Source organism: Chiloscyllium punctatum, chromosome 6 (genome assembly GCF_047496795.1).
Source record: "Chiloscyllium punctatum isolate Juve2018m chromosome 6, sChiPun1.3, whole genome shotgun sequence".
Taxonomy (NCBI): Eukaryota; Metazoa; Chordata; class Chondrichthyes; order Orectolobiformes; family Hemiscylliidae; genus Chiloscyllium; species Chiloscyllium punctatum.
In genome coordinates this window covers 3,194,995-3,209,785 of record NC_092744.1, presented here as the reverse complement: position 1 = coordinate 3,209,785, position 14,791 = coordinate 3,194,995, and the positions used below count along the sequence as shown (strand labels likewise).

General features: G+C 48.7%; 1 protein-coding gene across 1 annotated transcript in view; it reads left to right on the top strand.

The window, feature by feature from the left end:
- The window catches only part of LOC140478581 (uncharacterized), a 256,307-nt gene that overhangs the window by 228,158 nt on the left and 13,358 nt on the right, over positions 1-14,791 (top strand). Inside the window, exon 44 of the mRNA XM_072571802.1 lies at positions 2,475-2,591. Within this exon, the coding sequence (XP_072427903.1) occupies positions 2,475-2,591 (117 nt within the window). The remainder of the gene's footprint in view (positions 1-2,474; positions 2,592-14,791) is intronic.

Below are 14,791 nucleotides of genomic sequence, written 5' to 3'. Positions count from 1 at the left end.
CTCTCAAACCAGGGAAAAGACCTTGTCTATTACCCCTATCCATACCCCTCATAATTTTATATTACTCCAGAAGGCGACCTTTAAACACTGAATATTATGCTGTTATCATTGTTTGATTGATAAATATCTGTGGATCAGAGAGCTAAAGACTTAATGTCTGTCAACTATTTTAAACCTAAGGTATAATTCAGGGCAAGTACAAATTTCTAGGATCTTTGATTGATCCAGATGCTCATCACATACTGAGGAAATCCCAACTTTTTTTTAAAGTCTAAACCCATCACCAATTACAGTAATTAAACCGAGTAATGCTCAAATTACAAACAGTGCCTACCAGGGAGAAAGTGAGGACTGCAGATGCTGGAGATCAGAGCTGAAAATGTGTTGCTGGAAAAGCGCAGCAGGTCAGGCAGCATCCAAGGAACAGAGAATCGATGTTTGGGGCATGAGCCCTTCTTCAGGAATGAGGAAAATGTGCCAAGCAGGCTAAGATAAAAGGTAGGGAGGAGGGACTTGGGGGAGGGGTGTTGGAAATGCGATAGGTGAAGGAGGTTAAGGCGAGGGTGATAAGGTGAGGGTGATAGGCCGGAGTGGGGGTGTGGGTGGAGAGGTCAGGAAGAAGATTGCAGGTCAGGAAGAAGATTGCAGGTTAGGAAGGTGGTGCTGAGTTCGAGGGTTGGGACTGAGACAAGGTGGGGGGGAGGAGAAATGAGGAAACTGGAGAAATCTGAGTTCATTCCTTGTGGTTGGAGGGTTCCTAGGCAGAAGATGAGGTGCTCTTCCTTCAGCCATCGTGTTGCTATGGTCTGGCGATGGAGGAGTCCAAGGACCTGCATGTCCTTGGTGGAGTGGGAGGGGGAGTTGAAGTGTTGAGCCACGGGGTGGTTGGATTGGTTGGTCCGGGTGTCCCAGAGGTGTTCTCTGAAACGTTCTGCAAGTAGGCAGCCTGTCTCCCCAATATAGAGAAGGCCACATCGGGTGCAGCGGATGCAGTAAATGATGTGTGTGGAGGCGCAGGTGAATTTGCGGCGGATATGGAAGGATCCCTTGGGGCCTTGGAGGGAAGTGGGGGGGTGGGGGGAGGGAGGTGTGGGCGCAAGTTTTGCATTTATGACTGTATCGGCGCTGCCTCATGCTCCCACGAGGAGGTTGAACAGTTCATCCACTTTACTAACACCTTCCACCCCGACCTCAAATTTACCTGGACCGTCTCAGACTCCTCCCTCCCCTTCCTAGACCTTTCCATTTCCATCTCGGGCGACCGAATCGACACGGACATTTACTATAAACCGACCGACTCCCACAGCTACCTAGACTACACCTCCTCCCACCCTGCCCCCTGTAAAAATGTCATCCCATATTCCCAATTCCTTCGTCTCCACCGCATGTGCTCCCAGGAGGACGAAATCCAATACCGAACAACCCAGATGGTCTCCTTCTTCAAAGACCGCAATTTCCCCTCAGATGTGATCGACGATGCCCTCCACCGCACCTCCTCCACTTCCCGCTCCTCTGCCCTTGAGCCCCGCCCCTCCAATCACCACCAAGACAGAACCCCACTGGTCCTCACCTACCACCCCACCAACCTCCATATAAATCGTATCATCCGTCGTCATTTCCGCCACCTCCAAACAGACCCCACCACCAGGGATATATTTCCCTCCCCTCCCCTATCAGCATTCCAAAAAGATCACTCCCTCCGTGACTCCCTCGTCAGGTCCACACCCCCCCACCAACCCAACCTCCACTCCCGGCACCTTCCCCTGCAACTCATGCCCGAGACGTCGATTCTCCTGCTCCTTGGATGCTGCCTGACCTGCTGCATTTTTCCAGCAACACATTTTCAGCACTGCCTACCAGGCAGAATCCCTACAGAGTGGAAACAGGCCATTTGGCCCAACACCGACCCTCCAAAGAGCATCCCACCCAGACCCATTCCCCTACTCTATTCAGGTAACCCTACATTTCCCATGACCATTACACCGAGCCTGCACATCCCTGAACACTATGGGCAATTTAGCATGACCATTCCACCCTAACCTGCACATCTTTGGACTGTGGGAGGAAACCAGAGTAGCCAGAGAAAGCTCACGCAGACACTGGGAGAATGTGCAAACTCCACAAAAATAGTTGCCTGAGGGTGGAATTTAACCCAGGTTCCTGGCACTGTGAGGCAGCAGTGCTTACCACTGAGCGACTGTGCCACCCCTTCATAGAGTCAAACAGAAACAGATCCTTCAGTCCAACTTATCCATGGCAACCATGTTTCCTAAACTAAACTGTTCCATTTGCCTGCATTTGGCCCAAATCCCTCTAAACCTTTCCTACTCATTTACCTGTCCAAATGTCTTTTAATTTTTTTTCTCTCAAGATTAAAAACTAAGAAAGCAGATTACAATTACTAATATTGATGACGGATATTCCAACTAACCATTGCAGTGTATCACAATATTCACGTCTCTGCACATCTACAGGACCCAAAGGCCAAAAGGGGGAACCGGGAAGGCCAGGAGCTGATGGTCCACCTGGTTCCTATGGACCTCCAGGAGACATTGGTCCATCTGGGCGACAAGGAGTCCTTGGAGACCGAGGTAAGCATCAGGAGGGAGAGGTACACAGCAAGGCAGGCAGCATCAGGGGGGAGGGGGACACAGCAAGGCAGGCAGTATCAGGAGGGAGAGGGACACAGCAAGGCAGGCAGCATCAGGAGGGAGAGGGACACAGCAAGGCAGGCAGCATCAGGAGGGAGAGGGAACACAGCAAGGCAGGCAGTATCAGGAGGGAAGGGAACACAGCAAGGCAGGCAGTATCAGGAGGGAGGGGGACACAGCAAGACAGGCAGTATCAGGAGGGAGAGGGACACAGCAAGGCAGGCAGTATCAGGAGGGAGGGGGACACAGCAAGGCAGGCAGTATCAGGAGGGAGAGGGAACACAGCAAGGCAGGCAGTATCAGGAGGGAGAGGGACACAGCAAGGCAGGCAGCATCAGGAGGGAGAGGGACACAGCAAGGCAGGCAGCGTCAGGAGGGTCAAACTGATGTTTTGGGTGTAACTCTTTGTCAGGACTGGGGGTGTGTGGGGGAAGCTGCAGATAAAGGGGGTGGCAGGGGAAGGGTGGTGAGGTGGGGATATGTGAAGATAGGTAGAGGGTACGACCTGATTGGTCATTGGGAGGAATGAATCCGGTTGGTGGCAGGGAGCAGTGGGAGGGAGGGGGAGGGTCTGGGAAGGGATTCAGGGGATGGGGAGGGAGGTTATTTGAAATTGGAGAACTCAATGTTGAGTCCTCTGGGCTGTGGGCTGCCCAGGCATAAGATGAGGTGGTGTTCCTCCAATTTATGCTGTGGTTTATTCTGACAATGGAGGAGGCCAAGGGTGGTCATGTCGGAAAAGGAGTGGGAAGGGGAATTAAAATGAATGGCCACAGGTAGGTCTGGCCGACGTGGGCCCGGCTGAGATGCTTGGTGAACCATTTACTAAGTTTACGTTCGGTTTCCCCAATGTAGAGAAGGCCACATTGGGATCACCGGATGCAGTAAACTAGGTTGGAGGAGAGGCAGATGGACCTCTGTCTCACCTGGAAGGACTGTTTGGGGCTCTGGATGGAGCTGAAGCGGGGGTGGTGTATCGCCAGGTTTTGCATTGTTTCTGGTCGTAGGGGAAGGTTCCTGCTGTGCTCAAGGGTGCCAAAACTGAAGACGTATTCTCAGAGCAGAAAGTCTCCTGCTCCCAGGGACCAACTGGTCTCACAGCCATTTCTCCTTCATCACTGCTATTTGTCTAATGAATGAAAATTTTAAATTAAAATTAAAATTAGAACTCGAGTCCCACCTGCCAGCATTTGGCCATATCCCTGCAAATCCTTCCTATTCATATACCCATCCAGATGCCTTTTAAATGTTGCATTTGTACCAGCCTCCACCACATCCTCTGGCAGCTCATTCCATACACGTACCACCCTCTGAGTGAAAACGTTGCCCCTTAGGTCTCTTTTATATCTTTCCCCTCTCACCCTAAACCTATGCCCTCTAGTTCTGGACTCCCCGACCCCAGGGAAGAGACCTTGTCTATTTACCCTATCCATGCCCCTCATGATCTTATAAACCTCTATAAGGTCACCCCTCAGCCTTCAACGCTCCAGGGAAAGTCCCAGCTTATTCAGGTTCTCCCTGTAGTTTAAACACTCCAACCCTGGCAATATCCTTGTAAATCTTTTCTGAACCATTTCAAGTTTCACAACTTCTTTCCAATAGCAGGGGGACAAGAATTGCATGCAGTATTCCAACACGGCCTAACCAATATCCTGTAGAGACGCAACATGACCTCTCAACTCTTATGCACTGGCCAACAAAGGAAAGCATATCAAATGCCTTCTTCACTATCCTGTCTATCTGCAACTCTACTTTCAAGGAACTATGAACTTGCACTCCAAGATCCCTTTGTTCAGCAACACTCCCCAGGACCTGAGCATTAAATGTACAAGTCCTACCCTGATTTGCCTTTCCAAAATGCAGCACCTCACATTTACCTAAATTCAACACCATCTGCCACTCCTCGGCCCATTGGCCCATCTGATGAAGATCCCATTGTACTCTGAGGTAACCTTCTTGTCTACTCCTCCAATTCTGGTGTCATCTACAAACGTACTAACTATACCTTCTATGTTCACATCCAAATCGTTTATATATATGATGAAAAGCAGTAGACCCAGCACCGATCTTTGTGGCACACCACTGGCTCTTATGGCTGAAGGTCTCAAAGGGTATGAGGAGGAAGCAAGAACAGGGTACTAAAGTGGATGATTGGACATGATCAGAGTGAATGGTGGAACAGGCCCAAAGGGGCTAAATGGCCTCCTTCTGTTTCTATTTCCTAATTTTCTGTTTCCAATCAGCTCCTTCACCAACTGGCTATATGACACATCACTACAAGAACAAAGAAAATTTACAGCCCAGGAACAGGCCCTTCGGCCCTCCAAGCCTGAGCTGATCCAAATCCACTGTCTAAACCTGTCGCCCAATTCCTTAGCATCTGTATCCCTCTGCTCCCCACCTACTCATGCATCTGTTCAGATGCATCTTAAATGAATCTACTGTGCCTGCCTCTACTACTTCTGCTAGCAACGCATTCCAGGCACCTACCAACCTCTGTGTGAAATACTTGCCACATGTATCCCCTTAAACTTTTCACCTTTCACCTTGAAAACGTGACCTCTTGTTACTGAATCCCTCACCCTGGGGAAAAGCTTATCTCCTTCCCCTGTCTATACCCTTCAAGATTTTGTAAATCTCAATCAGGTCCTCCCTCAATCTCCTCTTTTCTAATGAAAACAAACCTAACCTACTCAACCTCTCCTCATAGCTAGCACCTTCCATACGAGGCAACGTCCTCATAAACCTTCTCTGCACCCTCTCCAAAGCATCCACATCCTTTTGGTAATGTGGTGACCAGAACTGTACACCATATTCTAAATGTGGCTGAACCAATGTCTTGTACAATTTTAACATGACTTGCCAGCTCTTATACTCAATACCCCGTCCAGTGAAGGCAAGCATACTATATGCCTTCTTGACTATTCTATCCCCTTGTGCAGCCACTTCCAGGGTACAATGGACCTGAAACTCCCAGATTCTCTGCTCATCAACTTTTTCCGTTTATACTATAGTTCGCTCTAGAATTAGACTTTCCTAAATGCATCACCTCACATTTGCCTGAATTGAACTCCATCTGCTACTTCTCCGCCCAAATCTCCAGTCTATCCACATAAGACCAAGATGCTCATGGCAATGTTCAAATAATTAATCTTTCATCCTTTAAAACTCTGAAGTCGTGTTAACCACGGGAATGTCATAGGAGCACCACTAATCCAGAATCTGGTTTCCAGCATCTGCAGTCCTTGTTTTTACCTCATTGATTTTAACCCTACTGCGAATCCTCTTGCAAGGATGCCTGCCTTGAAGAAGTTTTCCTCCTCTCTCTACAAGAATCTCAGGGAGTCCCTCTCCCACTGCAACTCCCAGGTCATTTCCTCTGCCCTGAAGCTCTTCAACCATGTCCTGAAACAAACTCGCTACCACAGCCACGTTTGCTTCCTCAGTGCCTGCCTCTGTAACCAACTCATCCCACACGGACTCCGGACCACCTTTAAACCAGCACAGTTCGGACCCAAACAGGACAAACAGTACAGACTACAAATTCAAAAACACCAGCAACAGTTCTCCTTCAAGATCCTCCGCTCCACGCTTGCAGCAATGCGCCAGCACTTAACCTCTCTACAGTCAGCCCTGCCTCAGCTGAGGGCTACACTCTCTCAGAATTGCAAAGGACCCACTCTGTACTACATCCTCAGGAGAATTCATACTCTTAACAAACAGTATTTCAACTCCATCTCAAACATCAAAAACTGTAAATACAACAAACTTTTATCTACCCACTTCCATAACCAGCGCTCCTCAAACACTCCAGAAGATTCCCACGGCCTCTGGAACTGCTGGGATGCCATTAGCCATGCGGCTGGTGTAGCTGTCACCCCCATGCTGATTGATGATGTCACTTCCGCCCCCATCATGGCCGTTCCCACAACCACTTCCACCCCTCACAATTCCTCATGCATCACATGTGACATCACTTCCGCCCCTCACATCATCACTGATGTCACACGCTCAGTGACTTCGGCTCCCCCCCCACCACTGCCACTCACCTGCATTCTGCTGACACGTCCCCCCACAGATCCCACTGTCACCATTCCCGGCCCTTAGAACCCTGAGGGGAACACCACCCCTGCTCATGACTCCACCCCCCATTCCCCCCACCATCACACCCACTCCAGTTACTGGTTCCGCCCCCACTCCCAGCTCCACACCCACACCAGATCCCAGCTCCCAGCCCTGCCGAGTTTTCACCATCCCTCTGACCTCCCCCTCACTGAGGACGAATGATCAGTCCTCAGCAAAGGACTCACCTTCATCCCGCTCCGTCCACGCATCAATAAATTTAATACACGCCGTGACATCGAACAATTCTTCCGTCGCCTCCGCCTCCGAGCTTACTTTCACAATCAGGACTCCCGCCCACCTTCCGAGGACCCCTTCGCCCACCTCCAACACACTGCATCCACCTGGACACCCCGCGCTGGCCTATTACCTGCCCTCGACCTCTTCATTTCCAACTGCCGCCGGGACATTAACCACCTCAACCTGTCGTTCCCCCTCCCCCACTCCAACCTCTCACCCTCACAACGCGCAGGCCTCCAATCCCTCTGCTCCAATCCCAACCTCACCATCAAGCCAGCGGATAAAGGGGGTGCAGTGGCGCACTGACCTCTACACCGCTGAAGCCAAACGCCAACTCGAGGACACCTCTTCCTACCACCCCCTCGACCATGACCCCACCCCCCATCACCAAACCATCATCTCCCAGACCATACAGAACCTCATCACCTCAGGAGATCTCCCACCCACAGCTTCCAACCTCATAGTCCGGGAACCCCGCACTGCCCGGTTCTACCTCCTTCCCAAGATCCACAAGCCTGACCACTCTGGCCGACCCATTGTCCCAGCATGCTCCTGCCCCACTGAACTCATCTCTACCTACCTTGACACTGTCCTATCCCCCCTAGTCCAGGAACTCCCCACATACGTTCGAGACACCACCCACGCCCTCCACCTCCTCCAAGACTTCCGTTTCCTCGGCCCCCAACGCCTCATCTTCACCATGGATATCCAATCCCTCTACACCTCCATCCGCCATGACCAGGGCCTCCAAGCCCTCCGTTTCTTCCTCTCCCAACGTCCCCAACAGTACCCTTCCACCGACACACTCATTCGTTTGGCCGAACTGGTCCTCACCCTTAACAATTTCTCCTTCGAATCCTCCGACTTCCTCCAGACCAAAGGGGTAGCCATGGGCACACGTGTGGGCCCCAGCTATGCCTGTCTCTTTGTTGGCTACGTAGAACAGTCCATCTTCCGTAGTTACACCGGCACCACTCCCCACCTCTTCCTCCACTACATTGATGACTGCATTGGCGCCACCTCGTGCTCCCGAGAGGAGGTTGTGCAATTCATCAACTTCACCAACACATTCCACCCCGACCTTAAATTTACCTGGACCATCTCTGACACCTCCCTCCCCTTCCTGGACCTCTCCATCTCCATTAATGACAACCGACTTGACGCTGACGTTTTTTACAAACCCACCGACTCCCACAGCTACCTAGATTACACCTCTTCCCACCCTACCTCCTGCAAAAATGCCATCCCGTATTCCCAATTCCTCCGCCTCCGCTGTATCTTCTCCCAGGAGGACCAGTTCCACCACAGAACAGACCAGATGGCCTCCTTCTTTAGAGACCACAATTTCCCTTCCCACGTGGTTAAAGATGCCCTCCAACGCATCTCGTCCACATCCCGCACCTCCACCCTCAGACCCCACCCCTCCAACCGTAACAAGGACAGAACGCCCCTGGTGCTCACCTTCCACCCTACCAACCTTCGCATAAACCAAATCATCCGCCGACATTTCTGCCACCTCCAAAAAGACCCCACAACCAGGGATATATTTCCCTCCCCACCCCTTTCCGCCTTCCGCAAAGACCATTCCCTCCGTGACTACCTGGTCAGGTCCACGCCCCCCTACAACCCACCCTCCCATCCTGGCACCTTCCCCTGCCACCGCAGGAACTGTAAAACCTGCGCCCACACCTCCTCCCTCACCTCTATTCAAGGCCCTAAAGGAGCCTTCCACATCCATCAAAGTTTTACCTGCACATCCACTAATATCATTTATTGTATTGGTTGCTCCCGATGCGGTCTCCTCTACATTGGGGAGACTGGGCGCCTCCTAGCAGAGCGCTTTAGGGAACATCTCCGGGACACCCGCACCAATCAACCCCACCGCCCTGTGGCCCAACATTTCAACTGCCTATCTTCTTTTCCACCTATCCACTCCACCCTCCCCCCCCCCCCCTCCCCGACCTATCACCTTCATCTCCTCCCCCACTCACCCATTGTACTCTATGCTACTTTCTCCCCACCCCCACCCTCCTCTAGCTTATCTCTCCACGCTTCAGGCTCTCTGCCTTTATTCCTGATGAAGGGCTTTTGCCTGAAACGTCGATTTTACTGCTCCTCGGATGCTGCCTGAACTGCTGTGCTCTTCCAGCACCACTAATCCAGAATCTGGTTTCCAGCATCTGCAGTCATTGTTTTTACCTACCTGGACTCGGGACCCAGACTTCCCTGAGACCCACATCCATTCCAGCCTAAAACAGGGCCAGATCTGCAGAGAGCTGACTTAAGGACTATTACCTCAGAGGCATCTAGGTCCTCAGCTGGTCTTGAGATGCTTTCATTGTTTTCTTTGAGCACATCTGTCTATTTAGTTATAAACCTCTCAGCGATGGAAGAAGTGGCTGTTCTGCTGCACTTCGGTGAGACAAGCAAAGAAACGCATAGCATCCTGTCCATGAGGGGGACAGGAAGTGTTTCAGAAACTCAGCAACTGTGAAAAGAGAGGGACAGGGTATTGAGTATAAGAGCCGGCAGGTCATGTTAAAATTATACAAGACTTTGGTTCGGCAGTATTTAGAAAACTGTGTGCAGTTCTGTTGCCGTTTCTAGTCCAGTGACCCTTCTTCATGAGAGGGCTTAGCTCCTTGTGTAAATATGACTGGTGTCACCATCAGCTGCTAGATCAAGGCACATGTTGCTGACACCTCCATTTTGATAATGTAACTGCTCCAAATCCTGGGATGGAATCAAGTATGATTACTGTGACCAGAAGAGGGTTAAATGCTGACCCTTCGGAATTTCAGGGATTTATCTGTGTAACTCGGTCCACTTGAATAGAGACTATCATGTTCTTGTTCATGAATTTAAGGTTGGAAACAGATTGTCTACAACTAAGATCTTTAATCTTCATTTTCCACTTCTAAGGAATCCCAAAAACACAGCAACCTCATGGAATGGAAACAGAAAGTGCTGGAGGTTCTCAGTGGGTCCAGCAGCATCTGTGGGGGAGAGAGAAACACAGTTAATGTTTCTACACAGGAACAGGAGCATTCACCCCCTCCAGTCTGTTCCACCATGGCTGATGCATGGCCTAACTCAATAGACCCACCTTTAGCCCATATCTCTAAATACCTGACAAAAATGTATCGCTCTCAGATTTAAAATTATTAACTGGTCCAGCATTCAGTGCTGTTGGTGGAAGAGAAGTCCAAACTTCTCCCACCCTTTGTATGTTGAAGTGCTTCCTAATAACTCAATAATCTTTCACAACAAATTAGAAATGGGCTTTGAGCAAATGAAAAGTGAGAGAGTGGGAGGAGGGACAGAATGGTCAGTCTGTGTTAAGGTGAAAGGAAAGACAGAGAAAGCAACAAAACGTTTCAAGGTCAGAGGGAATAGGAAGGGGACAGGTAAAGAAATGAAAGGTGTGTTGAGAGGGGGGTGTGAGTCACAGAATATCTGTCTAGATGAGAGTGGTGCTGGAAAAGCACAGCAGGTCAGGCAGCATCCCCACCCCCCTCTCATTTATCTCCCCACCCTGGAAGCTCCCAGCCTCATTCCTGATGAAGGGCTTTTGCCCGAAACATCGATTTTCCTGCCCCTCGGATGCTAACTGACCTGCTGTGCTTTTCCAGCACCACTCTGGAACCTAGACTCTGATCTCCCGCGTCCGCAGTCCTCACTTTTGACGAGAACATCTACTGTCCAAGCCCAACACAGAGGAATTAAGAACCAAAACAGCAAAAACCGGGAAAATGGAGACAGACATTATGTTTTGAAATTGCTGAACTCAATTGAGTTTGAAAGATAGAAGTGTTCAATCAAAAGATGAGCTTCATTCCTGGAGTTTAATTTCATTGGAGTGTGGTATTAGGCTAAATACAAAAAGTTCTGAGTGGGAGTAAAGTGCCAAAATTAAATGATTAGAAGCTTAGATTATCTGGCATTCTGGAAATGTTCTACAAAGTGACCAGGTCTGCTCATTGCAGAAGAAACCACGTCATAAGCAGTGAATACATTCAAGTCACCATAGTCTGATCAGACCATAGAGCTGCTCTCTCACTGGTCTGAAAATACTGATGCTGGATTAACCTGAGGGCCACTATACCTCAGATGGGGGGGCGGGGGCATTGCTGGAATTGAACCCACACTAATAGCATAACTCTGCTTCACAAAGCAACTGTCCAGCCAACTGACCCCCAGTGAATACAGTATACTAAATTGAAAGAAGTGGCAAAGCTAAACCTACTCTTGGGAAATAAGGCAGGGCAGGTGACTGAGGTGTCAGTGGGGGAGCACTTTAGGGCCAGCGACCGTAATTCTATTTGTTTAAAATAGTGATGGAAAAGGAGAGACCAGATCTAAAAGTTGAAGTTCTAAATTGGAGAAATGCCAATTTTGACGGTATTAGGCAAGAACTTTCGAAAGCTGATTGGAGGCAGATGTTCGCAGGTAAAGGAACGGCTAGAAAATGGGAAGCCTTCAGAAATGAGATAACAAGAATCCAGAGAAAGTATATTCCTGTCAGGGTGAAAGGGAAGGCTGGTAGGTATAGGGAATGCTGGATGGCGAAAGAAATTGAGGGTTTGGTTAAGAAAAAGAAGGAAGCATATGTCACGTATAGACAGGATAGATTGAGTGAATGCTTAGAAGAGTATAAAGGAAGTAGGAGTATACTTAAGAGGGAAATCAGGAGGGCAAAATGGGGACATGAGATAGCTTTGGCAAACAGAATTAAGGAGAATCCAAAGGGTTTTTACAAATATATTAAGGACAAAAGGGTAACTAGAGAGAGAATAGGGCCCTCAAAGATCAGCAAGGTGGCCTTTGTGTGGAGCCACAGAAAATGGGAGAGATACTAAATGAATATTTTGCATCAGTACTTACTGTAGAAAAGGAAATGGAAGATATAGAATGTAGGGAAATAGATGGTGACATCTCGCAAAATGTCCAGATTACAGAGGAGGAAGTGCTGGATGTCTTGAAACGGTTAAAAGTGGATAAATGCCCAGGACCTGATTAGGTATACCCGAGAACTCTGTGGGAAGCTAGAGAAGTGATTACTGGGCCTCTTTGCTGAGATATTTGTATCATCAATAGTCACAGGTGAGGTGCCGGAAGACTGGAGGTTGGCAAACGTGGTGCCACTGTTTAAGGAGGGTGGTAAAGACAAGCCAGGGAACTATAGACCGGTGAGCCTGACCTCGGTGGTGGGCAAGTTGTTGGAGGGAATCCTGAGGGACAGGATGTACATGTATTTGGAAAGGCAAGGACTGATTTGGGATAGTCAACATGGCTTTGTGCGTGGGAAATCATGTCTCACAAACTTGATTGAGTTTTTTGAAGAAGTAACAAAGAGGATTGATGAGGGAAGAGCTGTAGATGGGATCTATATGGACTTCAGTAAGGTGTTTGACAAGGTTCCCCATAGGAGACTGATTAGCAAGGTTAGATCTCATGGAATAAAGGGAGAACTAGCCATTTGGATACAGAACTGGCTCAAAGGTAGAAGACAGAGTGTGGTGGTGGAGGGTTGTTTTTCAGACTGGAGGCCTGTGACCAGTGGAGTGCCACAAGGATCTGTGCTGAGCCCTCTACATTTTGTCATTTACATAAATGATTTGGATGCGAGCATAAGAGGTACAGTTAGTAAGTTTGCAGATGACACCAAAATTGGAGATGTAGTGGACAGCGAAGAGGGTTACCTCAGATTACAACAGGATCTGGACCAGATGGGCCAATGGGCTGAGAAGTGGCAGATGGAGTTTAATTCAGATAAATGTGAGGTGCTGCATTTTGGGAAAGCAAATCTTAGCAGGACTTCTACACTTAATGGTAAGGTCCTAGGGAGTGTTGCTGAACAAAGAGACCTTGGAGTGTAGGTTCATAGCTCCCTGAAAGTGGAGTCGCAGGTAGATAGGATAGTGAAGAAGGTGTTTGGTATGCTTTCCTTTATTGGTCATAGTATTGAGTACAGGAGTTGGGAGGTCATGTTGCGGCTGTACAGGACATTGGTTAGGCCACTGTTGGAATATTGCTTGCAATTCTGGTCTCCTTCCTATCGGAAAGATGTTGTAAAACTTGTAAGGGTTCAGAAAAGGGAGAGGCTGAACAGGCTGGGGCTGTTCCCTGGACCATCGGAGGCTGAGGGGTGACCTTACAGAGGTTTACAAAATTATGAGGGGCATGGATAGGGTAAATAGGCAAAGTCTTTTCCCTGGGGTCAGGGAGTCCAGAACTAGAGGGCATAGGTTTGGGGTGAGAGGGGAAAGGTATAAAAGAGACCTAAGGGGCAACATTTTCATGCAGAGAGTGGTACGTGTATGGAATGAGCTGCCAGAGGATGTGGTGGAGGCTGGTACAATTGCAACATTTAAGAGGCATTTGGATGGGTATATGAATAGGAAGGGTTTGGAGGGATATGGGCCGGGTGCTGGCAGGTGGGACTAGATTGGGTTGGGATATCTGATCAGCATGGACGGGTTGGACCGAAGGGTCTGTTTCCATGCTGTACGTCTCTATGACTCTAAGTAATGTTTTGCTTGGAAGGTGCGTATGCAGCCTTGACGAGGGAGATGGTGGTGCATCTCCTGTATTTGCTTGGAAAGGTGTTGGAGGAAGTGACAGAGATTGTGGGGTGACTGAGGAGTGAGTCACAATGTTATATAGTCCCTTTAAAACACTGGAAGAGGATGGGAATATGAGTTTTGGGGGTGGCATCATTGTTGGAGGTGTCAGAAATGGCAGAAGCTGATCCATTTCCAAAGGCTGGTGGGATATAGGTGGGAACAAGCAGAAGCTTGTCTGGATCCGGATCTGGGATGGTGGGAATAGGGGTGAAATCAAGTGTATGTGGACATAGCCAAGGGCCAGCCAAACATTGATGGAGGGAATCCACAGTTGACGGAGAAGGAAGACATGTTGTATGTGTGAATATAGAAATGGAGGCAGCTAAGTCAAAGAAAGGAAGAGAAGGGCCAGTGAAGTGGGGGTGGAAATTGGAAGCAAACCTGATGACATTTTCCACTTATGGCCTCAGCAGGAAATGACACTAATACAGTCATGCATATACTTGGGAAAGAGAAGAGGAAGATTTCCTAATTAGAAACATATAAACACAATCCCTCTCCATCTCCATTCCCACCAGAATGGGTGAACATCTCTCCACTTCTTTACTGAGTGGAGACTCAAACAGCTTTGTCTGTCTCTCATCACGACTAACCTCTTCATTAATTGCATTGGCATCCTCAAGCACAGGTTCTGCTTGTGCCTCTACTGTTGTGGGAGATGTTGAATGTTCTTCCTTTCAACCCCTCCCAGGTTTTAAATATACAATAAATAATTTTTAGAGACTCCTTCCTCTGTGGATCATTCTCTGATCTTTTTCCACATGGGCACAGATAGACTGTAGTACAAACATGGTGATAAAAAACCACCAAATTGTGGCTAACACTCGTAGTGTCATAATATTCAAGGCTGTGGGCCAAGTGCAGGAAAGTGTGACTAATCTTGTCGGCAGGAATACATTTTTGGTAGTACAAACTTGATGAGTTGAAGGGCCTCTTCTGTACTGTATGAGTCTATCATTTAAACATAAATCTGAAGTATTAGTAAGGTTACAGCATGAAGTAGATCTAACATTTCAACTTACTAAATAGACCACAAGAATCTCAATCTCAGCTGAGGTGTGGTGACGATCTGGTTAACATCACTGCCAGTCGTCTCTCGAAAGAGAGAACAGCCTATAGTGACCTTCACTGTTGCTGTTGTGGAAGAATGCT